The 24,472-nt window shown below is 42.0% G+C and overlaps 2 protein-coding genes across 13 annotated transcripts in view; one reads left to right on the top strand and one right to left on the bottom strand.

Moving 5' to 3' along the window:
- shank3a (SH3 and multiple ankyrin repeat domains 3a) overlaps positions 1 to 18,301 on the top strand; it is a 159,051-nt gene extending 140,750 nt beyond the window's left edge. For 7 of the 12 annotated variants that reach the window (XM_044194845.1, XM_044194841.1, XM_044194851.1 and 4 more), the window contains 7 exons: positions 3,063 to 3,143; positions 3,321 to 3,344; positions 3,752 to 3,879; positions 4,149 to 4,254; positions 5,005 to 5,531; positions 5,646 to 7,747; positions 13,094 to 18,301. In XM_044194845.1, the coding sequence (XP_044050780.1) occupies positions 3,063 to 3,143; positions 3,321 to 3,344; positions 3,752 to 3,879; positions 4,149 to 4,254; positions 5,005 to 5,531; positions 5,646 to 7,747; positions 13,094 to 13,664 (3,539 nt within the window). In that variant the 3' untranslated portion in view covers positions 13,665 to 18,301. Of the gene's footprint in view, positions 1 to 3,062; positions 3,144 to 3,320; positions 3,345 to 3,751; positions 3,880 to 4,148; positions 4,255 to 5,004; positions 5,532 to 5,645; positions 7,748 to 8,516; positions 8,564 to 11,012; positions 11,065 to 11,692; positions 11,728 to 13,093 lie in introns of all 12 variants that reach the window. The other 5 variants (XM_044194843.1, XM_044194844.1, XR_006377837.1 and 2 more) reach the window with 4 other exon arrangements.
- A 40-nt stretch (positions 18,302 to 18,341) lies between these two features.
- Positions 18,342 to 22,314, bottom strand: rabl2 (RAB, member of RAS oncogene family-like 2). The gene is made up of 8 exons (XM_044194853.1): positions 21,621 to 22,314; positions 21,426 to 21,455; positions 21,148 to 21,227; positions 20,952 to 21,031; positions 20,448 to 20,559; positions 20,156 to 20,253; positions 19,805 to 19,888; positions 18,342 to 19,416 (listed from the first exon to the last, which is right to left on the bottom strand). The coding sequence occupies exons 1-8, from the start codon at positions 21,725 to 21,727 to the stop codon at positions 19,333 to 19,335; spliced, it is 675 nt and encodes a 224-aa protein (XP_044050788.1). The 5' UTR covers positions 21,728 to 22,314; the 3' UTR covers positions 18,342 to 19,332.
- Positions 22,315 to 24,472: the final 2,158 nt, after the last annotated feature.

The following is a 24,472-nucleotide window of genomic DNA, read 5'->3' as shown; positions in this document are numbered from 1 at the left end:
CAGTAGAGCACTAATTATATAGTATGTCTTAATTTAAAAAAAAATGTTGTGTGCTCATATAGGGATTTTAGCATGGCACATGTCATTTCTCATAGGATGTCTTAGTTATTTGATAATGAATTGTACTGTAATGTGATGGAGATATGTAAGTTGGTTTTATGTACAGAGAACTTACAAAGATAGGTGTGTTTCCATTGTCAAGGTGATTTCTACCATGTTTCCCTGCTGTAAATCCATGTGGTTTCCATGTCAACCACAGCTCGCCATTACTCAGCTCCCACACAGTACTGGCACTATGACCTCAGGACTGTGTACACTTCAATTGTGTGTGTGTAGTAGAGTGGTGTGTGCACCTCCTTTGTGGTTATTGAGATACAGAGACAGTGATACATGGGTTTGACCTAGTTTCATTGGGACAGTACTGTATCAACTATATCCTGCTACCCACGGTCTCTCTTAATCTATCTTTCTGTCTGTCTCTCTCTCTCTCACCCCTCTTGTTTTTGTATCTTTGTATCGTTCCTTCAAAGAACGATACATGTTTATTTACATTGGCCATCATTCTTCTAGCTATTTTTGGAGCTTTGACCCGAATGTCACAGTCTTCCTCAGTGGATTGAGTTTGCTCAGTTGTCATAATTTAATTAAAGCAAAAGTTTGACATTTTGCAAAATACACTTATTTGCTTTCTGGCAGAGAGTTAGAAGAGAAGATCAATACCTCTCTCATTTCTGTCTGTTAAATATTAGACTACAGCCAACAGCTGGTTAGATTAGTTTAGCACAAAGACTGGAAACAGAGGGAAACAGCTGGCCTGACTCTGTCAAAAAGTAACAAAATCCTCCTACCAGCATTGCAGAAGCTAATAAAAATGATATATCTTGTTTGCTTAATCCATACAAAATCTGAAGTTTAAAAATTACTATTTGCCGTTTTATGGGGGGTTGTGTGCCAGACTATTTCTTGGCTCTGGTCTCCATTCTGTTACTGGTTCCGACCAAGAAATAGTTCCTGTAAAAGGAAGAGTTTTTGAATGGACGTTTTTGAAGCAAACGAGAATGTGTTATGTAATGAGCTTTAGAGGTGCTGGTAGGCGGGGTTTTTTTACATTTGGACAGAGCCAGGCTAGCTGTTTCCCCGTTTCCAGTCTTTTTGCTAAGCTAAGCTAACCGGCTGCTGGCTGTAGTCTCATATTTGACAAGATATGAGAGTCGTATCGACCATCTCATCCAACTCTTCGCCAGAAAGCAAATAAGCGTATTTCCCAAAATGTCGATCTATTCCTTTTAACATAATAGATTTTAATAATTCAATAGTTTGTAGAGGGAGTGAGGTAAACTAAAAAGATGATAGTTGGTAAGCTTCCTTTATTGTGAATCGAAGAAAAGATGGGCAGACTGAGTGCTAAGACACGTACTGTGAAAACAGCTGTGACAAGATGGCGTGTGTTTAGCATTTCAGAGCTGTGGGAGAACGGGATTCTTCACTCCTGTTTCAAACTTCTCCTAAATGTCATCCTAAGCTGTGTTGAACACCCTCTCCTGCCATACTACTCTTCCAGTGGGACTTACTCTGCATATTGTGCCGCACCTTTGAACACATCCACAGACGCATGCTCACACACACACACTCACACACAGAGACTTGCAGGCAAACACACATCCAAAACACACATTCTCTGCACCATGCGAGGCCTCACTACTGCCACCGTTGCCATGGTGACTACACTGCATGTTTGAATTAGGCATTACATTACAGCAACAGCATCTCTCTCTCCCTCTGACTCTGTCTCTGTTCCTCTCTCTCTTTCTCCATCTCCTCTGCTCCCTGCTACTGTACCAGAATGTGCAGACTGCTGAGGAAATGAAGATGTTTGATATGGACTGTACTCAGGATGGCATATGTACACTAGATCTGCAGCCGTTGACGACAGCAGGATGGTTAGGCTCTAGTAAGGCACTAGGGCATCTGTGGGATTTAAAGATCTATCTCTCTACAGTGGTGCATTGAGTGTTAGCTGGTCGATCTCAGGTAGAGTGAGCTGATCGAGTTGTATTGTGGGGTATTGTTAGGAAACTTGGGTTTGTTATAGAATGTAGAGACTGCTGCTGTATATATTTATGGTCTCTGTCCGACTGCATGGCATTACGTTGTTACTGCAGACTTAACATGTTAAATATATGACCACATTATTTTTAATTAGGTTAATTACAGTGTTTGTTGTAACCTGATTTAAAGCCTTTTAATGAAACTCTGTAGTTTGCATTTGGAGCTAACATTTGGTAGATGTGTTTTACAGCTTTGAGTGGGATGATAACAGCCCAGTTGCCTTGTGTTTATAGTAGGATTGGGTGGCTCTCATGGGCATTGGGGTATAAAATCTGCAGCGCATCATTTTTCTTAGCTGTTGAATTTACTGTCATCTTCTCGTCTGTCAGCCCTCATGTCATTATGTCCTCCCTCAGGGAGTTTTCTCTGTGTGTCTGCATGTGGTCCCGTATGTGGGAGGATATGCATGTGTGTGTAAGCCATTGTCGTGTCTATGCGTTTATGTCTGATGCACACCTGCTAAATTCCAGACAGACAGCATATTAAAAGTAAGATGGACGACTTTCTCCCTCTCCTTGCCTCACTCATTTTACTTATTCTGCCTATTGTGGCAGACAAATTCTGTTGTTCTGTATGTAATGGGAGAATTCAGAAAGCTAGGGATGTTACAGAGAGGACTGAGCTGTACATTTGCTGCCTCTGGGCTCCTCAACAGAGAGGAATTCTTGCAGCACAAAGACTAAAAAACTAAAAGTCTTGGAGACAGACTGACAAATTCACAAGCCATCGGACCAACAGAGAACAAAACATGAAGAAGTTGGGCTCCAATCGTAGCCTGAACAAGGTCCTGGCTAAGTGCGAGGCGTCCAGTGCGTCTGAATTTGACCAGATCAAAGCAGTGAAGACGGGATGGACTGGCCGTTTGGGGGATGCCAAGAGGGCACTCAGCCGCAAAGCCAAAGGATTTTCTTCCCCCTCAACTTCATCCTCAACACCATGCCTTTTCTCCACAGCTCCCCCACCACCCAAGAGAGCTCCCAGCACCACCCTGACACTGCGCTCTAAGTCCATGACCGCTGAGCTGGAAGAATTGGGTGAGTGCCAGAGAGCTGGCATGCAAACTCCACCTCTCTTCCTCCTTTTCTGTCACATTTCTGCTTTCCCTTTGTCATTAAAACTTGGTGTGTCTCCTAACTTTTAGAATAGTCACTTCTGTTGGCTTGTTCTTGTCATTTTCCCTCCTCTGCTGACGCAATCTTTTTCCCACCAAGCTTCTGCTCGGAGGAGAAGAGGAGGTGAGTCTGAGGCAAGAAACCGACACCTCTCTGAATGTCATAAAGATTTATCACTGCTGTGTCATTTTAAGCAGTGTTTAGAACAGAAGAGCAGAACACTTGAAACTTGTGGACTCTATCTTTCTCCACTTGTCTTTTTTTCTTTATCTCTGTTTCTTTCAACTCTTAGTGCTCGCTCCCTAGTGGTCATCAAGAAAACACAGTGAACTTATATTGAGATAGTGCTGTGATTTTGTACAATACCACAGAGCATGACCTCACATTGTAGTGTATAGCTACATTTTGGAGATGCCTTTTTAATCACAGTTTGTATTCTCAACTGTGTCAGTAATGCCAGAAATGATGACACAATGTTTCCTTGGTCTTATGTCTCAGTATTTAGTTCTGGCTCATTTCTTTCTCAACAGAGAGACTAGATGAGATGTTGGCATCCCAGGAGTCTATGTTGCGTTCTCAGCCCTCTGAGACAGATTACAGAGCAGCCACTGTCAAACAACGGCCTACCAGCAGGAGAATAACACCAGCAGAGATCAGTGTGAGTGCACCTACACACAGCACACTGGCAGACAGGATATGCCCCAATGCTGGCATACATACAAACTCAATCTGACACATAAGATACTCCAAAACACCTGGGCTACATAGCATTACGCAACACTGCATACATGCATGCATTAACTGCTTTGTGCTACTTGATACGTTCTTGATGTTCTGTATACAGTTTTTAGGAGTTTTACTAAAGCTTTGAAGGCATTAAAACTGTGTTTCAAAACACGGTAAATTCTCGGTTCTATTGTGCTGCAGTCACTCTTTGAGAGACAAGGGATGACTCTACATGGAGGTCTTCACCCAGGCATTGAGAGAGGTCACATACCACTACCAAAGGGGATGTCCAGGACCAAGTCTTTTGGTAAAACAATCACCCATCCTGTACATATTCAAATCAGGTGAATGATAGTGTATCTTATGTACAGTATGCTTATAGGTAATATATTGACATGTAGAGAATATAAGATAAGGAAGCTCCATTCTTTTTTCGTAAATTGCATCACTACACCCAAAAAGAATAGCATGTAGACAGCAGTACAACAAATAGAAAACTGAGGATGAAGCTGCATCCTAATCAAGCTAATTTAAAGTTTCTACTGACAAGAAATAATTTGCTCTGTCAGACCTTGACAGATAAACAAATGTTAATAGTTAACGTGGTTACAAATACACACTTACAGTACATTGCATTGATACATTATTGCATTAGATGTTCAGAATGTGCAATGTGCTTATTGGATATTCACAGAAACAGATTTGCAGAGCAGATGTTCAAGTACAGAGCTTCTTTCAAAAGTAGATATACATTATTAATACTCTGTATTATTAACACTTTTCCTGTTTTCAAGTACACTTATTAATTGAATGTTGAATTCATTGTCATATAAGTCAAAAATAGTTAGAATTACATGTTTAATTAAAATATTGTACAGCTAAGTTTGAGACACCTGATACATTATTAACTGTGTGAGTTAACAGATTTACAGATGGATGCATTACAATGTATTTTTCATGAAGCAGCTGTGGACCTGCTATGCTGGTATGAAATGGTCCTTTTTCATGAGCTTACTCCCCATCACCAGATGATCTGTGCTCTCCCTTCCCTCATCAGGTGCCACTGAGGAGGATCGGCTGTCTGCCCTTGCAGGCGAGCACAGATTTCCCCGCAGTTCCTCTATGACAGACAGCCTCAGAGACCACTCACAGCCCCATCCCATCCCTCCACCTCCACAAATGGCACCTCCTCCTCCTCCCTACTACCTTGACACTGGTCCTCCCCCAGCCTTCTGCCCCCCTCCTCCCCCATCTAGGACCCAGAGTCAGGGCCATGAGCCTGGAGGACGCTCCAGCTTCAAACCCTCCTCCTTGGACCTGCCTTATGAGGCCACTCAGCGCCAGGCCACACACATTGAGCGACAGAAGAAAGCTCGCTCCATGATCATTCTCCAGGACTCTTCCCATCTACCTGTAGAACCCACAGAAATTCCACGTCCTTCTGCTGCTACTCCACCTGAGCGAATCAAAAGGAAGGGTCGTGTTATTGACAACCCTTATGCTAATGTGGGTCAGTTTAGCATTGGACTGTACACACCCACCAAGCCCCAGAGGAAGAAAAGTCCCCTGGTGAAACAACTACAGGTAGGTTGCATATTGGGGATGGTCTTCTGATTTATTATTATTTTTTTAATTTAGTGCCAAAGACCCTCTGACTTTGACATGTTTGGTTGATTTTTTTTTTGTCTTGTCTTGCAGGTGGAAGATGCACAAGAAAAAGCTAGTTTGGCCTTAGCTGCTGCCCACTCCAGAGAGAGCTCACCCTCAGGACGACACCCACATACTCATGGGCACACACACACCAGCCGTGCAGACTACTACCAGCAGCAGCTGATGGCTGAGCGAGAGCGTATGCGTGCCCAGGGAGAGATGATGTTTCAGGGTAAAGGTCCCTTCGCCGCTGCAATTGCTGGAGCGGTGAAAGATCGTGAGCGCCGCTTGGAGGAACGGAGGAAATCCACTGTCTTCCTTTCTGTTGGGACCATGGAGGGGGCGTCCACCACCAGCTCTGATGCTCCCTCTTTGACTCAGTCTCACTCCATCGATGAACGGATGCTCACGCGAGAGCTTGGACAGCTGCCTCCCCCTGCCTTGGCCCTGAGCCCCTCACCTAGTGGGACCACCTTTATCCATCCGCTCACAGGAAAGCCCCTGGACCCCAACTCTCCACTGGCTCTTGCGCTGGCCGCAAGGGAGAGGGCACTGACTTCCCAGTCCCCAGCTAGCAGCCCAGAGCCTAGGACTAAACAGGAGCGGGCAGGCCAGGGCATAATATTCATTGACCCTCAGACCAAAGAGTCTCCACACGGGGAAGGGGCACACACATCTCCCCCTTTCTCGCCTAACAGCGCCAAGGCAGCAGGGTATGGAGTTCCCCCGGCATCAATTTTAGTTCCCCAGCCCACCAAACTCCAGTGGGCCACATCACCCTCGCCTGTATCATTCCGGCAGGAGATGGAGGCCAGAGTAGAGGAGAGGAAGGAGGAGAAGAGACTAGAGGATAAAAAAAGTATGTTGATCAGTATTATGGATACGTCACAGCAGAAGACAGCAGGGCTAATCATGGTCCACGCTACCAGTAACGGCCAGGCTGTTGGTGTGGGTTCAGAACTAGAACAGACCCCTGCCCCAACGTCCATGGAGCCCAGCAAATCTCCAAGTCCACGGGCTAAATCCCCCAGTCCCACAGTCTCCCAGTCCCAGGCCCAGCTTCAGGCACAACCTCAAACTCCACGTCCTGCCAGTCCCGCCCAAGAGAAGAGTCTGGCTCAGGGAAGCTCAGAGGAGGATGTGGATCCATACACAGTGACCCTGCCCCCTGCAATGTTGTCCTCCAGTGATGAGGAAACAAGAGAGGAGCTACGTAAGATTGGAGTTGTTCCACCACCAGATGAGTTTGCTAATGGGCTGCTGGCACAGGCACAGGGGATGCCAGTGTCCCCAGCTAAACCTGCCTCCTCTGCCACCACCCCTACAACACCAACACCCCAAACTCCCTCAACCCCAACAACACCAACTATGACCCCCACCCAGCCTCAGCCTCCCCAGCCCCCACCTCCACCCAGTGCAGTAGCTGTCTCAGGGAAGCCCTCTGACCCTCTGGAGCCCCCACCGGTGGGCGAGTCTGGCTCTGCAGCTGACTCAGGCGTGGAGGAGGCTGACACGCGCAGCTCCAGCGAGAGAGAGCGAGACCACCATCTCGAGACCACCAGCACCGTCTCCACGGTTTCCAGCATGTCCACATTGTCCTCAGAAAGCGGCGAGCCTGCCGACACACACACCACGCACACCTCCTATGCCGACGGGCAGACTTTTGTGCTCGACAAGCCGCCAGTGCCTCCTAAGCCCCGACTCAAGTCCCAGATAGGAGGCAGTAAAGGCCCCGTCACCTTCAGGGACCCTCTGCTGAAGCAGAGCTCCGACAGCGAGCTGCTATCACAGCAACAGGCTGCAGCCCTGGCTGCTGCTGCAGCTGGAGGAGCTGGGCTGCCCTCAGGTGGTTCAGCTTCAGTGACTGGACTAGCCCCCACCAAGCCGCGCTACCTCTTTCAGCGGAGGTCCAAGCTGTGGGGGGACCCAGTGGAGCCTCGTGGCCCAGGGGTGGGGCTAGGTATTGGGAGTTTGGGCAATCTTGGTGGGCTGGGACTTGGGCTGGGTGCAGATGAGGGAGCAAAACCATCTGTTATGGGGGAGCTCAGTTCACGACTACAGCAGCTAAATAAAGACACTAGGTCATTGGGAGAGGAACCAATGGGAGCGTCACTTGACCCTGGGAGGAAGTCACCTGTGGCAGGTGCCAGGTAAGAGAAAAGCTAGTACAATGTAATGCAAAACTGTATTTAACACTGAGTGACAGAACAAATAGTTATATCAAAAGTAATGACTTTAAGTTCCATTCATATCTCTTACTCATATGGTGGCAGAGACATCAGAGTTAGCAAACTAAAGCAATTCCACTGCCCAGCCTTAGAAAGAAGGGTGTTAAACTGAATAAAATTGCGTACTTGTCAGACACAGAGTTTGATTAATTTCTTGTTTCTCAATATCAACAAGCCCACTGGAAGAGAGATTGCAAACACAGAGGCTTTCATTTATTATTTAAAAGCAAACATATTTTATAGACCACGATTTGGAGTCTATTTTAGTCTGAAATCTGATAGCATTTCTATGGAAAGAGGGAATCCTAGAGACTAAGTCAAAGACAGAGGCTTTAAGTTTTATTTCTGTGCATGATGTGGTTTTACTCGCATTTTAAAATATGCAAATTAATCCATATTTAAGCCAGTCCACTGTGATGGTAAGTAATAATGAGATTAGAGATCACCAGCATTGCTGGCATTAGCTTCCCTGACAATGTTAGTGGAACAGCATTGTTAAAATGTGCTATACCTTTCTATGGGTCATACAGTTTGTTGCACACCAACATCAGTATAGAAAAGAGACACAGCAACAACACCAGGGTTATCTGAAGCATCTGATGCACAGTGCTGTTTTTTTGTCTATTATCTGTGGGTTTCTTTTTTTCACACCTTACTTGAAAGTACAATGAAGTCCTTTATATTTCTGCAGGTGTGAGGACACTGAAGAGAGTAAACCATAAGGTTATAGCCCCTAGGGTAAACTTAAACTTTTTAAATATATTTTTTCCTAACTAGCCTATCAACTAATCCCACTGAAAGAGAACAACCCTTTTATACATTTTGTTTCATATATTCTCTTTTAAATATTATTTGTTACCTTGTTTGCATCACCTGATTGCTTCACTTACAGAATCTTTCAAGAGTAAAATTAATTAAAAACAGAAGATAAAATATTCGGCTATAGTACTGTATTTTCAAGAGAAATTATTGGTTTTAGAGATATTCAGTAGTACTACAACTGATGGCTGTGGTCTAGGGTCTAAACTTCTCCTTGTTTCCATAGTTACAATTGTAATCCTTGGCCTCATGTTAAGTGATCTGTGTTGTTTAGTACATACAGTAGTGAATAAGTTAGTGTTACACAGTTTGTGCGTGTGTGTGTAGTCAATTATCCTTTGGTGCAAACAAGGTAACAGGGCTTGGAGGCATGCACTTCCTGAAAGCCTCTCCTCATCTCACACACACTCTCACTGTTGGGTTCTAACCTATGACCCTGCTAGTTCCTACCCTTCCAGCTTTTCCTTGAGCTTTTTCCAGAGTCCTTGTTCAAGTGATACATAATACATCCTTATATCCATAGCTCTTTGCAGTCATCACTGATATACATTTGTTAAGACCAGAAGCTGTAGTTTGCCTCTTATCACCGCCCCCCATCCTGCAGTAATATCAGTGATGATCTCAAAGATTTAAGAATGTATTTTCAAGTATTTGAACATGACTGAATTATAATGGTGTGTCATGTTAAACCATCCCCTCATGATTCTATCCTTTGGGATTAATAAAGTTCCATCTTATTTTATTATCTTGGCATTAACAGCCATGTTTTCCTGACCTTGTCAAAAGTCCTGAGGTGCCATGTGGAGTAACTGTAATAAATGGTGGAGTCTTCTCTTTTAAGCTACTCAGGATTTAGCTTAAAATATTCATAGTTTTTACGGCTTGGCAGGTTGGAAGTTAACATCTGATGTTTGAAGAACAAATGATGTCTTTTTTGGTTGTCCATTGTAGTTTTACTCAACCATGAAATTGACACTATTTGATTTTAATTTTAATGTGCTGGTCAGGAGAGTCGTTCATAAACAGAAATTAATCAATCTAGACTCTACAGATGCAGTTGATTTTTATAGCCTTACTCCTCTCCTTTCTTCTTCACTCATCCTCATTTCTGTTCATGTAAATAAGGAGGTTGGAAAAAATGTGTTTCCATGTTCACTATACTTCACCGCTGATTATAAGGAGCTGAATGATATGAGACAAGGGACAATTTAAAATTGAGAAGATGTTAGAATAGACTCTTCCGCGGTCCTCTCATTGTAGTGACATTGGTAAGAGGAGCTGACCAACTCCACACAAATGAAATCAAAGGGCTTCATACTTTGGGGTTTCCACCCAGCTGTTAACTAAATTAGTTACATAGCTATCTCAGAAAAAAATGGAAAATCTTAGCTACTAATAATTGGCCATTCATGCTGACTAGCGTTGACGCTTGGTAGAATCTTTTAACCATAACTGTTGTCCTCTACATGGGGGTGACAGTGTAGTTTGGTGTCAACAGAAGTCTGCTGCTACTTCTTGTTGTTGCTTCTGGACTTCTTGGATGCAGAATTTACCTCCGATACCCCCATAAATGTAGCAATGTCATGTAGTTAGAGCATCAGTTCTTTTAAAATGGAAACAGTTTTGTAAGTATAAACTTTTCTGTATTGCAAAAGCCTCATAAGCATGTTTTGCTGTCCCATCATTTTTACCAGTATTATACTATTATTAGTAATTGTTTTCTGTTACCAAAATAGGTTGGGTGAAAAGCTCATTCATACCTATTGCCTAAGACAATGCATTGCCTGGGTGACCACAAATGAGATATGAAGTCACCATGTGACACTGAGCCAAATTCAACCATCAGTCATTGATTCGTACCTCAATAACATCATGATCCCTGGATGGAAAATGTGACCATGATATCAAATACAACATATCATGTAACACTCACTTCTGATTGGGCTCATCCTTTCCTGAGATTATACAATCAATGTCATCCCTACCACCTCCATCCTGACAATTGATTGCCCTCGGCTCTGACAAAGATGATCATGCACACCATTATTTCTCTCTCTCTCTCTCTCTGCCTCTGCATTTGTTTCTCCTCACCTGCTGGAGCAATTCACATATTGCATAGGCATCCCAGCACCCTTAATTGTAATGTTACTCCATCACTTACCCCATCCAATGTGTGCCCCATTTAAACCCTTCCAAAAACCACACTTGCTGCCATATTATGTCTCTCGTATCCACCTCGTTCACATGCGGTGTATCATAGCTTTGGGTGGTTTAGAAACCTGTGGTTCTCATTTTATTTCAGTTGTGCTCTTTGGTTTTCTGTTCTTCTCTGTTTATGTAATTTGCATAACTTTGTTTTGTTTTTCAGTGATTGTGTTGAGGATGGCCATGGTCCCTGACTGTCTTGCTTATTGGACACTGTAGGTTTCTTAAACCACGCTAAAACAGAACAGAATATTTTGCAATTTTTATGTCTTGATTAGAAAACACAGAACCCCCTATATACAATGCAGCACATACAAATGTAAACTAATAACTACTACTTGCACAGTAAATATATAAATGTATGTTTGCCAACAAGAATAATAGTTCTCTTAGTCCACAATTTCAGAATAAGTACAAAAACAACCACAAAAGTCAAGGGACATGTGCCCGCCTTTTATTTGTTTGTTTGTTTGTTTTTCTTTGTTTGTGCAGTGTTTGATATGTGAATAGTGTGCTCATTTCTCTCTCATGTAGCCCACTGGTCAGACCTTCCAGTCCTAAAGCCCACTCTGCTGTCTTTGTCATGCTTAGACATCAGTAACACTATCACATGCACACACACATAAATAAATGTGTGCATATATGTACTCACAGCTACACAGTCACATACACACACCTGTACACATGCATAAGGCATGTCACAGACAGCAGAGTTGGCTGACGCAGACTATAAGTCTGGTTGGCAGGCTGCGTCTCATGGAGTGATGCTAACATTCTCTCCCATTGCTCTCTCTCTGCTCACCTTGCATGCTCCGCCCTGCTGCTCTGATCTGATTGGTCTAGAACTGACTGTGCGCCCAGGAGGGCAGGACGACTGTGTAAGTGCGCATGGAGCTCATCTCATATCCGTCGGCTCCCTGTAGCCTGATCATTTTTCTAGCCTGTGCGCTACCTTTGTTTCATTACACACTTTAGTCCAAATCACGCCCATGCCAAAGTTTTCAAACATATGCAGTAGAGGGAAAACATGTGCCACACCTGTACATTCACACTCGCTAACATGCATGACTAAAACAGACACCATTGCACTAACGCTTACCACATTTAGGCCTCTCCTTTCTGCTTCTCCCTGCTTGCACCAAGCTAGACAGAACTCTCATGTTAGCCTTGATGTCTAATCCACCCCTCTTCTCCTTTCTGACCATCTTTTCCTCCATTAGAGCAGCAGTTTGCTAATGGCTAATCAGCCACTTTTAGGCTTTTTTCTATTATTTTTCAAAAGAGGGTCAGATGTAAAAAGGTAGATAAAACCAGCATTTATTGTACCTGTGGAAGAAACTTAAGTGACTGCTGTTGCTGTATCAGATTCCTACTGTTTAAGAATTATTGCCAGTTTGTGTTAGTGCATTTCTTCCTCTTCATGCTGCAGATGGTAAGATTGGGTTGGTTGGTCACTGAGATTCCCTGAATGGTAGACTTACTGCATTGAATCAAATGTTAGCTGCACTTCAGAGATAAATAAGCATTCATTTGATTAAATTAAACTAAACTTTGAGAAAAGATGCTGTTTTGTGTACCTCCACATGGCCTTTAACAGAAGTTTAAAGACATGATAAAACACAAATTTACAAGTAGTATGCAACGCAAAGCTGAAAACCAAATATGAAATTTTACTTACTGTAGATCTGCCTACTGTGTCTAAATGTAGGTAAATCTGTGTGTGTGTGTGTGTGTGTGTCTGTGCGTGCGTGTGTGTGCGCGCATGTTTTTACTGTATTTGTCACATTAAAATATGAATATAGTGCTTTCAGGTTAATGCTATCTGCAGTTTCAGTGTAAAACACTATATCTGTTGGATACTGTATCTTATCTAATTCTAAGCCTTTTGCGGTTTGTGGGTCACAGTAATCACTTCAAGGAAGCATATCGTTCTTAACAAGAAGTAGCTTTTGATTAAATTCATTAGAGGAAAAGGAATTTCACTAATGGTCAGATGGACTGAGTGTAGGATGGGTGTCAGTGAAAATAGCTTTGATGTTGCTGTGATGTGAGACTGGCTTGGTCTGTCTAACAGTCATTAACCTCTAGTCTATACTAACTTAAACTTTAGAAGAACTTACAGGGGTTTATACATATAACATAAAGCTTTGTCTCCTTTTCTTCTTCTTTATTTTCCCTTTGTTCACCTTCTGTCCTTCTGTTAACATTTCTGAAACCCTCTCTGTCTCTGTCTGTCTCCACCAGACTTTTCAGCAGCCTAGGCGAGCTCCACACAATTTCTCAGAGAAGTTATGGCACCACATACACCATTCGCCCTGGCAGCCGTTACCCCGTCACCCGACGCACCACAAGCCCAGGTTCAGGCTCACCTGATCGGGGCGACCCTCTTGGACGATTCTCAAGCTACGGCCTACCGACCTCACCGACTACACCACCACAAACCATCCTCAAATCCTCTAGCCTCAGCCTACCCCAGGAGCCTAAAGAGGTCCGCTTTGTAATGAGGAGCTCCAGCGCCCGTTCCCGCTCTCGTTCCCCTTCCCCGTCACCTTCCCATTCCCCTGGGCTGGGGTCACCCCTTTTAGCCCTCCGGCCCTTCCACCAGAAACCCCTCCACCTCTGGAATAAGTACGACGTTGGAGACTGGCTGGAGAGCATCAATCTGGGGGAGCACAGAGCAGGGTTTCAGGAACATGAGATCGAAGGCTCTCACCTCCCAGCTCTAACCAAGGATGACTTTGCAGAGCTGGGAGTGACACGAGTTGGACACCGCATGAACATTGAACGAGCACTAAAACTGCTGCTAGAGAGCTGACCCCTGCCCTGAGACACAGCAACATATGGATAGAAAGATGAAGATAGAACAGGCAAGATATAGAGTTGATGAAAGAGCAAACATAGGGACCGCTCCTCTTTTACTCTGGCTGCTTTTATGTTCTGAATCACAAATGTTTACTTGTGGTCCTTAGCGAAGCTTTACGTTCCCGTTCTGCATTAATACCCTGCACTTGGCACTGCACTGAAGAGGAGGAGTCAATACATTCATCCCCCTCTACTCGGCCTTTAGTGTCTGCCCACCTCCTTGCCTGCAGCCAATTAGATCAGACCTCAAAATGGGCTCTGGTCTTTGCCGAGAAGAATCGCATGACCTCCAATTAAAACATTTGATTTGTGAAAGCTTCAGTTGTTCCCTTAGTAACACCCACACTTTCTCTCTCACTATTCCCTCCTCTCCTCTCTACCTCTATCCCTCCTTTTTTAGGCCTCTGAAAGCCTTTAAGCAGTTTGAGTAAAGGAGGAGGAGGAGGAAGAATTTTCGTTCCAAACAGAAAGCTCAGTTGCCTTTCAAAATATTTATACAGAGATCAATAATGATAAACACAGGACTATGGACATAGTGCTGACACAGCTCTGAAAAGGTGCGTCTTCTCTATTCCTGCTGTTGTTTTTAACCCGAAGACTTTGGAGCCCAGAGGTGGAGCTCCACAAAGTAAACCACGGGAGAAAACCCCTCTGCCTTGGTACCCAGACTGTGCTATCTATTATATTTGGAGAATGTTTAACCAACACTCGTGGCTTTTTTCATAATCACTTTTTGGTTTTCCAAAGGGAATATTATATATATATATATATATAGGTATTATATAATATGATATATATGTATCTAAATATAGCTTTCAGAAGAAAAGACAATGTTGCAAAGAGGAAATATAATAAATTTATCTGCGCCTGTTTTTGGTTTTTAGTATAGAAGGCACAGAGAAATCTTTAAATTTATTCCACCAATAGTTTACTCATTTCTACCATATATATATATGAAATTTTAAAAAGTATATAGATGTGGAAATGAAATTTTTGTCATAGGTATACAACTTTCCTTATGGTCACCCTTTCTTGAACCGTAGCATGCTGAGTTGCATCATGTCTTGGACAGAGAGTTTGTTGTTTGTTTTTATTTTCTTACGGTCTTCCTTCATACTAAAGGGCATCCCGTAATGTGAGGCTGAGACCACAGTTGACACCCATCCCTACTGCTTCAGCTACAGATCTCCCTGACGTGGTTCTGACTCTACTTTATCCACAACAACATACAGTAAGGACCGACTAATGAGACAGCTAATTGGTAAAAGGGGCTCTTCATCTTTTGCCTGTTAATCACTCAGGGATGGAAGTTTGGGGCACTAGCATGGAGAGGTAGTTGGCTGTTGTTTTAATACTATCAATTTAAATTCCTACCTGTGAGGACAATTTAACACCACCACAGTCTGAAAAATGTTAGAGGGCTAGTAAAATTTCCATCCCTGTGACTCCTGATGATGCTTCTCAGACCAGTCTGCACTAGGTCTGGAACAGTGAAAGAAGGCGGTCAGGAGAAGAAAATATTAAGATTTTTATCATCACCAGTGGAGAAGAAATGATCATGGAAGATAGCAGAAATATCTTTCAGATTTAATTTTTGCTACAGAAGGAAACCACTATTATAAGTTCCAAGTGTGTGAACCTGAACCCAAATTAAGCTTAAACTGTTGAAATAAAGCAAATGTTTGTTTTCCTTAAAATCAGCTTTTACCTGGTGTGTAACCAACAACAAGGTGTAAACTTGTCATACAAGGGCTTAAATGAGCTAGACATAAAGTCTGTGCCCTTCTGAAATGCCACTGCAGGGAATGTGTCTGTAGTTTATCTGGCTGTGGGTATGGGAAAGCCTCTGTAAGGTCTTAAAGAAAATTCAGTATTTTACAACCTGGCCATGTCTTGCAACATTGCTGCTTCCCTGTATCTCTACGATTTCCTTAGTGAGTAAAATATTATCATAAACGGTGGCAACCAGAACTCTAAAAATAAGACCCAGGTTGTAAAACATCAAACAAAAAAAACTGAATTTTCCTTTAACAATACAAGATCTGCAATTGTACTCATGAGTAGCTTCTGCTGGCAGTGAGAAACAGTGAGTTATATTCATGCAACAAAAAGCATTTTATCCATAGCTTTTCTCTAACAAAAGGCCAGGTAATCTCTATTACCACTAAAAACCTCCGTACATCAGCAGCATCCAGTCAGTTTGCCGAGGCAGTTTCACTTGGCAAGTTGTGTGCATCTTTTTTCTTTTCTTTTTTTCTAACAGTTTGTAAAAGCGGTTGGTGAATATAACGTCGTATCTGGGTTGTAGGAATAGCACTCACTGCCTCACTGTGACCTCACTGATTATTTTACTTCTGACTCCAGTGTTACAGTACGTCTTCAGACTCATTTGGACTTTTTGTGTTTATGGTTTTATATTGTTTTCTTTTTTGATTTGTTACCCTCGGACACTGTGGGTAGATTTTTGTAGCGTGTTGAACACTCATTTGAGTTTTAGAGTGACAGAAAAAAGAGAAAAAAAATGAATATCCTGTCCATTCTAAACATGAACAAACTACGAAAATTTGCTCTCTTTTTTTTTAATCACAAGCAATGTATATATGATAGATTTCATATAAATTTTTGAAAACAAGAAGTATATAGATCTATATATGAATGTTTGGCATATATGCATAGTTAACCACCTGTGGAAAAGGTGAGCAGATTTTATTCTTTCTATGAACTCTTGAACTTTTGAACTCTGAACTATGAACTAGGGGATGATTTGCACAAAACAAGGTGACAAGGTGCTAACATAAAAGCCACCCAACGTCCAAGCGCATGTGTGCATCTGGATTCCCTGAATCTCTTTGTGTGGTCGTTCCTCTTCACCATGTGTGTATGACTGTGTGTAAATGCTTGCTTATGTTTCCATTTCTTGTATGTATTTGTTTGAGAGAAAGAGACAATGAGAATACACGTGACAGTGAGAGAGTGTGTGGATAATTGTTAGGGTTTACATCTTTGGAGTTAGTCCACTATAGCCTTACTGTATTACCATCAGAGATTCCCGGCAGTGGCTGTGTCACACAAACACACACACAATACATACACACACAAACAGAAAAATGCACACATACATTCATCTTCTATTCGAGACTGATCATTGATCTGCATTCTTGTTTTGTAGTAAGTGAAGTCTTCAAAAATTGGACTGCTCTGCCCAAGAGGCAGAGACAGACAGATAGAGAGAGGTTACCGCAGGGTACTGAACAAAACCATTGTCACATTTTATATTGTAAGACAACTACAACTCACCTTTTAACTATGTAGGTACAGCTTATGCAGTGTCACTGTTTTGTAAACCCATTCCCAGATGGCTTCTGCGCTCCTTACCCTCCACTCTGTCTGGCAGTACTCCTTTTTCCTTTTTCAGACCTTCAGTTTCTGAGTTTTGGATATGCTATATGAGGTGATTCAGTGAGGAACAAACAACACAAAGGAAAAATGTGCCAAAAAATAACTTAACTTTTAACTGTATATTTGTCTTTGCTTTAGGACTATCTTAGTTACAGCATTCTTGAGCTGTTAGACTCAATAATATGGTGCCATCTCCTGGAAATCTTGAGAACTACAGATATTTGTTAGATCATTCTGTATTCCTGACAGATGGAAATACAGTCATTGTTATTATTTTGTAAAGAAACAGGCTATTGTGTGTGTGTGTGTATGTATATATATATATATATATATATATATATATATATATATATATATATATATATATATCCATATAGCCTGTGTATATCTACCTGTGAGCTTAGCATTAACATTTCTATTTAAATTTTGAGAAGTATCGCAATTGCTTGATTTTACTGTGATGAAGGTTATTATCCAACTTGGCTTACTGTTCCCATATAAATACAAACACTTAAGAGGTAAACGTGTACAGTCCGGACTCACACAGGCTGGCCTGGTTATAAGAAACAATGCTGTAGTGAATACCTGGTCAGATGGGTGTGTAAGTTTACCACAAATACAGATGCAAAATGATTCTACAGAGCAAAGTGTAACAGACTTACACATCAATAGGTCAAATAAGTTCAGTGAAGGGTTATCTTTGTCTTATTTTCTAATCAACAAAGCACAATCTACATAATGTAGGGGGAGCAGTGTAACTTTTTTAAAAACCTACTGGGGATCCAGTCACCCACTGGAACCAGTGATCTTATCATCAAAGTTTTTTTTTTTCTCCATTGTTGGTTTTCTCCTTGTTTGCACTGTGAAGTTTAGAACGGTGGATGTATCACTGCAACGCCTCAGCCTTGTCTCACATGTGAACTTCCCCTTCTCAGCATCCGATGACCAGGCAAATCATCTACGACCTTTCTCCCAGCGACTTCTGGACGCTTATAGCATTAGAACCTGCCCCCTCCATTTTAATACATGAAAGCCCAAGTAGAAATCAAAGTTAACCATAAGCTACCTAGTATTCTTCATGCAAACAGAATAAGGGTGACAGTGAAGGCTGAGGCCTGTTGCCCAGGATATCTCCACCACAAAGATATATGTTTGTTATATTATGTAATAAATTTATAATTAAAACATGAACTGCATCAAAGTCTGCTAATTCACTGTCTCAGTAGTAAAATTATGTTCCAGTGTGATTTATTGTGAGTAAATGCCACAAAAACAGTCAAATATAAATAGAAAATATATACACAGTGTTTCTGTGTACATCATATAGAAATAATTGAATGGTGTGTCACTTTCCGACAGAAAACTGGTTTAAAGTTCTTCATGGCAACATTCACAAATCCATCATGAAGGACACAGCTGGCTGAGCATTTCACAAGGCTGAGACCATCACAAGAGTTCAATACAGCTGATGTCTACTCATACGTGACTGGCAGTTCCATCTTATAATATGCTGAAGTTGACTACGTAGTGCTCTTGTGCCTACTGCTGGATCACAGCAAGTCAGAAAGAGAGACATGATAACAATTTGGTTACATGGTACATTAAGTTTTCATTTAAAGGGCGCTGAAAAACACACTTTACATCATAAAATGAATGCAACAAAAGCAGCCAACAGATGCAGCTGGCACTGCACACAACGCTACACACAAATATTGAGAACAGCAGCAAATACAGTTCATAATCACATGTTCTCTTTGCTCTGTGAGAGTTTGTTTTCAATGCTTCACATTCTTATTACATGACAGAAAATTAGCAAACATTCAGTCTGATTGTAGTATTTTCTACTATTATTATAGTAGATATTGTTAGACAAAGTATGAAGGACAAGGCTAAAACAGCACCTATATGAACCTGGTAAACAACACAATTCCTAATTATTCCATCAGGTCTATTTCCCTGTAATTGTCACTGGACAGATGGAGGGCAGTGACTTAAAACCTGACTAAAAGACGGTGTGCCAACCTCCAGTGGTGGAGTTACAAACCAATGTAAACCACCAAAATTACATAAGGACAAAAAATGTACTTGTTGATGGTGTCGGTCACAGAGGATCAGAGATCTCTGACATTTTGACTAAAAGCATAATCTATTCACAGCATCAACCCCAGAGGAGGATAAATTATCCATGAGACGACAGGAGGGTTTGGAGGATCTGTAAACATCTATGAGAGCAACTCGGGACTCTCTGCTTTCAATCCGTCCTCATCTGCTTCTGAATTATCTTCCTTCTTCTCCAGGTCAAAGTTCTATAAGATGAGTGCAACACATGACATCAATTCAAACTTTTTTTTCTAGTCAAAAACGCTGAGACAACTAATTTCAGAAACAAAGAAAGTACATCAGTTTTTCCACATGAACAAAAAAGTGATTTAAAAAGTAAATTGTGTTGGAGTTTATGAATACTCTAGTTTAAATAACACAGGTTTTGAGTAAGCATCTGTAAAATGTCTATTAAAAAGCAGTAAAGGCAGATTATAAGGCAATTAAGGAGTTTCTTAGAGCAAGTATTGCATGATAAAACATGTTTTTATTCTTTGCAGTCAATATCCTTTAGTTGGGGCTGTATAAAACTACACCAGTTTAAAAGATGAGCACATAAGTGATCAGACTGCTTTGGTATTCAGAGAGGTGTACCTCTAATTCTTGCATCACTTCATCCATGAAGTCGCTGGGGTTTTGCTTGTAGTCCACTGCTCTCTTGATCATCTCTCTGAACATCTGTTGTGACAGTTACAGTCAGAACTATCAACACACAGGGGCAGTGGTCTGGACAATTTATGAGATTATACTGAATTATAGGGTGAATTAATCTGATACTTTGGTTTATAAAAGGAGCACTGTCAATCCTGTTGTAACCTCATGTCTTGTAAAGTTACATAGTTACACAGTTAACTGTAAAACTACTGATGAGTTTGAAATGCATGAAGAAATTAACTTAGGGATCACTGACATTAATACTGCAGGAGATTAAACAAAAGTTCAAACCTTAACTACATTAGTCCCATCAGCAGCTGATACAAAGTAAAATGGGAGTCCTTGCTTCTTCCCAAAGTTAAAGCTTCTCTGTGTCACCTTCAAATCAGCTGCAGACATGAAAAAACATACATGTGTACATCTATAAATCTAAAGTCAATTCTGTTGGTCAAACAATTAATGGTCAAACGGACAGAGCAAATAGACAACGTGTGCAAACTAAAAAACATGTAACATTCACATTTAATACAATCGTTAAGAACTGAATATTCATTGCTATGTGCAGTGTCAGAGCCAGACTCACCATCGATTTTGTTGGCAACCACACAACAGGGTATCTCTGGTCTGTACTCTCTCAGCTCCTTATACCAGTTGGCCAGATTCTTATATGTGATCTTCCTTTGAACATCAAAAACCTAAGAGAGAGAAAGAAGAAAGGTTTACAAAGCAGTTCAACCTTCTTTGCTGACAGTGTGGCAGCAATAATCAAACAAGTCCTTGTTGACGTCTCTGTGAGAGGATCACCATCTTCCATCTTCATCTTAAATCCCAAAACATGACTACTACACTACAGAGGTGCATCTTAACCAGAATGCATTGTGATATTTCATCATTTCCTTTGCACAATGCACAAAGGAGGGCCAAGTGACATAAAAGTGTAAATAAAACAATATATAGAGGTTTTATACCTTTTTATGCACTTATTATTCTCAGTTTACCTGCCTGCAAGTTCCTGGCAGGGAGCAAGAAAGGGAAGGCTAAAGGATTACTGAAAGGCACCTGTCTTGAAACCAAGAGTGTGTCATACCATGATGCATGCATGTGCTTTGTGGTAGTATGAGGGATGCATGCTCTGAAATCTCTCCTGACCAGCGGTGTCCCAGAAATCTGTGAATCAAAAACCATACCTGCTCATTTACAGACGATTTTCAACTGGGTAAAAAAATTATTTCCATTATTTTCCTCACTGAGAGAAGAACAAAAGCAAATTGCTCAATACATACCAACCGCTACTGTCTTGTTTCCAACACTGGCTGTGTGTTTGTAGAGAGTCAAAGCATAGGTTGACAACTGCTGGGGACGACTGCAGAAAGAGTAAAGGATCTTAACCTCTTTGGACAAACGATCTGCTTTTTTGGAGGCACGCCAGCTTGACCTTAAACAGCATGTTCATGTGCAAACAATGGCTGTAATGGCTATTATAGGATGATATAATATGACTTACAAAAATTACTGATAGCGATATGTTACATTTTGAATTTCTAAAGCTGCTAAAGGATACTATTCGTCCATGAGAAACCTCTCCATCAGCCTGATAAAGAGAGAGAAAACAGTCAGAGTCAACGCAACAATAATGTAATGTTAAACAGGACAAATGATAATCTACTGAGGAAAGTTAATAGATATTCTACTGAGAAATTATTATGAAACACAAAACAGCTACAAGGAGCCTAAGATTATTACAGCAAATACTCACTTAGATTTACCAACTGCGCTGTCTCCCAGACAGATGATCTTCACTTGTTCGTCTGCATCGTACTTCTTTTGGTCCAGTTCAGAGATGCTGCCAACGTCGCTAGCCATTTTCCTATCTTTTTGAACCTTATATCGCTTTGACTAGGTTGATTGTACGGGCCAAAGCTTGCCTAGCTGAATTTATAAATACCTATAAAGGGATCTAGGCTCCTACAGGAGCTAGCATCCGACGGCTATTGACAACGAGAATGAGTGTTAGCTAGCGTGCCATTGGTTAGCTGAGGTTAACATCGTGTGGTTCGGCTTGATATCACTCATTTCACTGGTTCGTCGTCATCAACAACACTGATGCTAGCTGAAACAGAATAGCACAGAGACGGCCACTGGTTTCATTTGTCTTTTTAAATTCTTCTTTGAGTAACTGTTACCTTCACAGTACATCATGAGCAACTGAAGGAGGCAACGACTGCTAGTTAGCAGTCGGCTAGCGTCGCTAATTGAATTAGCGTTGATAGCATTTGTTAATCAAGGGTACTTATCCAAATGTCGCTGACTGTCTTGTGTATATTCTTTTTGACTATCTCAAGGGAAAATGTATTGATTCCCTTCACTCATGTAAGTTAGGTATCCAGACATTAAAAGTTTGTAAATGTTGCACGATTTTCCCGACAGTTTTCGTTTCTATGCAACGGGGACGCCCGAAGGACCACTTCTTCATGGTTCCTGCTGTCCTTACAGGTGCCTGTCAAAAATGCTCTGCGTTTCTTCCAAATTTGGTTAGTTATTTTTTTACTGAACGAAACGCAATTAATTGCATGTGTTTTTACGAATAAAACTGTGGGACAAAATATTTAGGAACATTTGACCAAAATGTGACTGCATTTCAATAACCACATCTTTATGGTAAATAACTAACATACATGGTCCATGAAGCCAATTTTCCTATCTTTTTGTTTCTTATCCTCGGTTTACAAATCGCCACAGAAATGTTTGCTCTGCTGTGAAGGAGACGCCGCGTCCCAGTGGCTCCAAGGACTACAGACCGGTGGCACTGACCTCCCACATATTGAAGACCCTGGAGAGACTAGTGCTGGAACAGCTGCAGCCCATGGTCAGACATCTCCTGGACCCCCTTCAGTTCGCCTACCAGCCCCAACTGGGAGTTGAGGATGCCATCATCTTCCTGCTGAACCGCATCCACACCCACCTGGACAAGCCGGCAAGCACGGTGAGGATCATGTTTTTTGACTTATCCAGTGCTTTCAACACCATCCGGCCTGCCCTGCTGGGTGAGAAGCTGGCAGCGATGCAGGTGGATGCCCCCCTTGTGTCCTGGATTGTGGACTACCTGATTGGCAGACCACAGCATGTGCATCTGCAGCACTGTGTGTCGGACAGCGTGGCCACCAACACTGGGGCTCCTCAGGGGACTGTCCTCTCTCCCTTCCTCTTCACCATCTACACCACGTACTTCAGCTACGACAGAGTCCTGCCACCTTCAGAAGTTTTCTGATGACTCTGCTGTGGTGGGATGTATCAGCGGTGGTGATGAGACTGAGTACAGGGCTGTGGTGGGAAACTTTATCTCATGGTGTGAGCAGAACCATCTGCAGCTCAATGCTACAAAGTCTAAGGAGCTGGTTGTAGACCTACGAAGGGCCAAGGCACCAGTGACCCCGGTTTCCATCCAGGGGGTCAGTGTGGACATTGTAGAGGATTACAAATACCTGGGAGTACACATGGACAATAAACTGGACTGGGCTAAGAACACTCAAGCTCTTTACAGGAAGGGCCAGAGCCGCCTCTATTTTCTGAGGAGGCTGAGGTCCTTCAACATCTGCCGGACAACGCTGAGGAGGTTTTATGAGTCTGTGGTGGCCAGTGCTATCCTGTATGCTGCTGCATGCTGGGGCAGCAGGTTGAGGGTAGCGGACGCTAACAGACTCAACAAACTGATCTGTAAGGCCAGTGACATTGTGGGGGTAGAGCTGGACTGGCGGTGGTGTCAGAGAGGAGGATGCTGGCCAAACTACATGCCATCTTGGACAGTGTCTCCCACCCACTCCATGACGTGCTGGTCAAACAAAGGAGTACCTTCAGCTGAAGACTCATCCCCCCAAAACGCACCACAGAGCACCACAGGAAGTCTTTCCTGCCTGTGGCCATCAAACTCTTTAACTCCTCCCTCTAAGTCTGTATGACCCTAAGTCATTAAACTGGACATTGATCATTAACATCACTGCAATACTTGACATCATTGTGCAATACTGCTGTGTAATATACTCTTTTCAGTTTAAAATTCCCTATTTATTGATATTTATTCATACTTCTATTACTGCTGTGCAATATCCACCGTCTCATTATAACCTTAATAAGCTACACTGAACTTGACAGTTCATGCACTATTACTTATATACCGTATTATTATCATCAATCGGTAAACCTGCTTTGTACTTCACACTTATTTTAATGTTATACTTATACCCACTTGGTACTTAATTTATCTGACCTGTATTATAGTGTATTATATTTTTTGCTTGGTACTTCTATTCCTGTGTGCACTGACGTGATAGTGAGCTGCTGTAACAAAAGAGTTTCCCCTCGCGGATCAGTAAAGTATTTCTGATTCTGATTCTGAAAGCTAATGCAATAAGGACTTGCTATTCCATTAAAAATGCTCAAATTCAAATTAGGACATGCCTTAAAGTATTTACAGTAAAACAGTTTTCTAATAATTTCCCTTGAATGGCAGTGAAGTTAGGGATTTGGAAAAGTACTCTGCCTTAACTCTGCAACTGCTCTGCAGGCCCAAATCGTTAACTTTAAAGTATTCAGAAAAAGCAATCAAATTCT

This window comes from Siniperca chuatsi, linkage group LG4 (genome assembly GCF_020085105.1).
Source record: "Siniperca chuatsi isolate FFG_IHB_CAS linkage group LG4, ASM2008510v1, whole genome shotgun sequence".
NCBI lineage: Eukaryota > Metazoa > Chordata > Actinopteri > Centrarchiformes > Sinipercidae > Siniperca > Siniperca chuatsi.
The sequence above is the reverse complement of the archived record's forward strand: the minus strand, read 5'-3'. Positions and strand labels throughout refer to the sequence as shown.

Excerpts from the sequence above, each read along its gene's own strand:
- rabl2 (XM_044194853.1), bottom strand. The coding sequence starts at position 21,727 with ATGGCTAGCGACGTTGGCAGCATCTCTGAACTGGACCAAAAGAAGTAC. Across the intron at positions 21,456-21,620 it reads AGCGCAGTTGGTAAATCTAA|GCTGATGGAGAGGTTTCTCA; the intron begins GTGAGTATTTGC and ends TCTCTTTATCAG. Across the intron at positions 19,889-20,155 it reads ATGGGACTAATGTAGTTAAG|ATGTTCAGAGAGATGATCAA; the intron begins GTTTGAACTTTT and ends CTGTCACAACAG.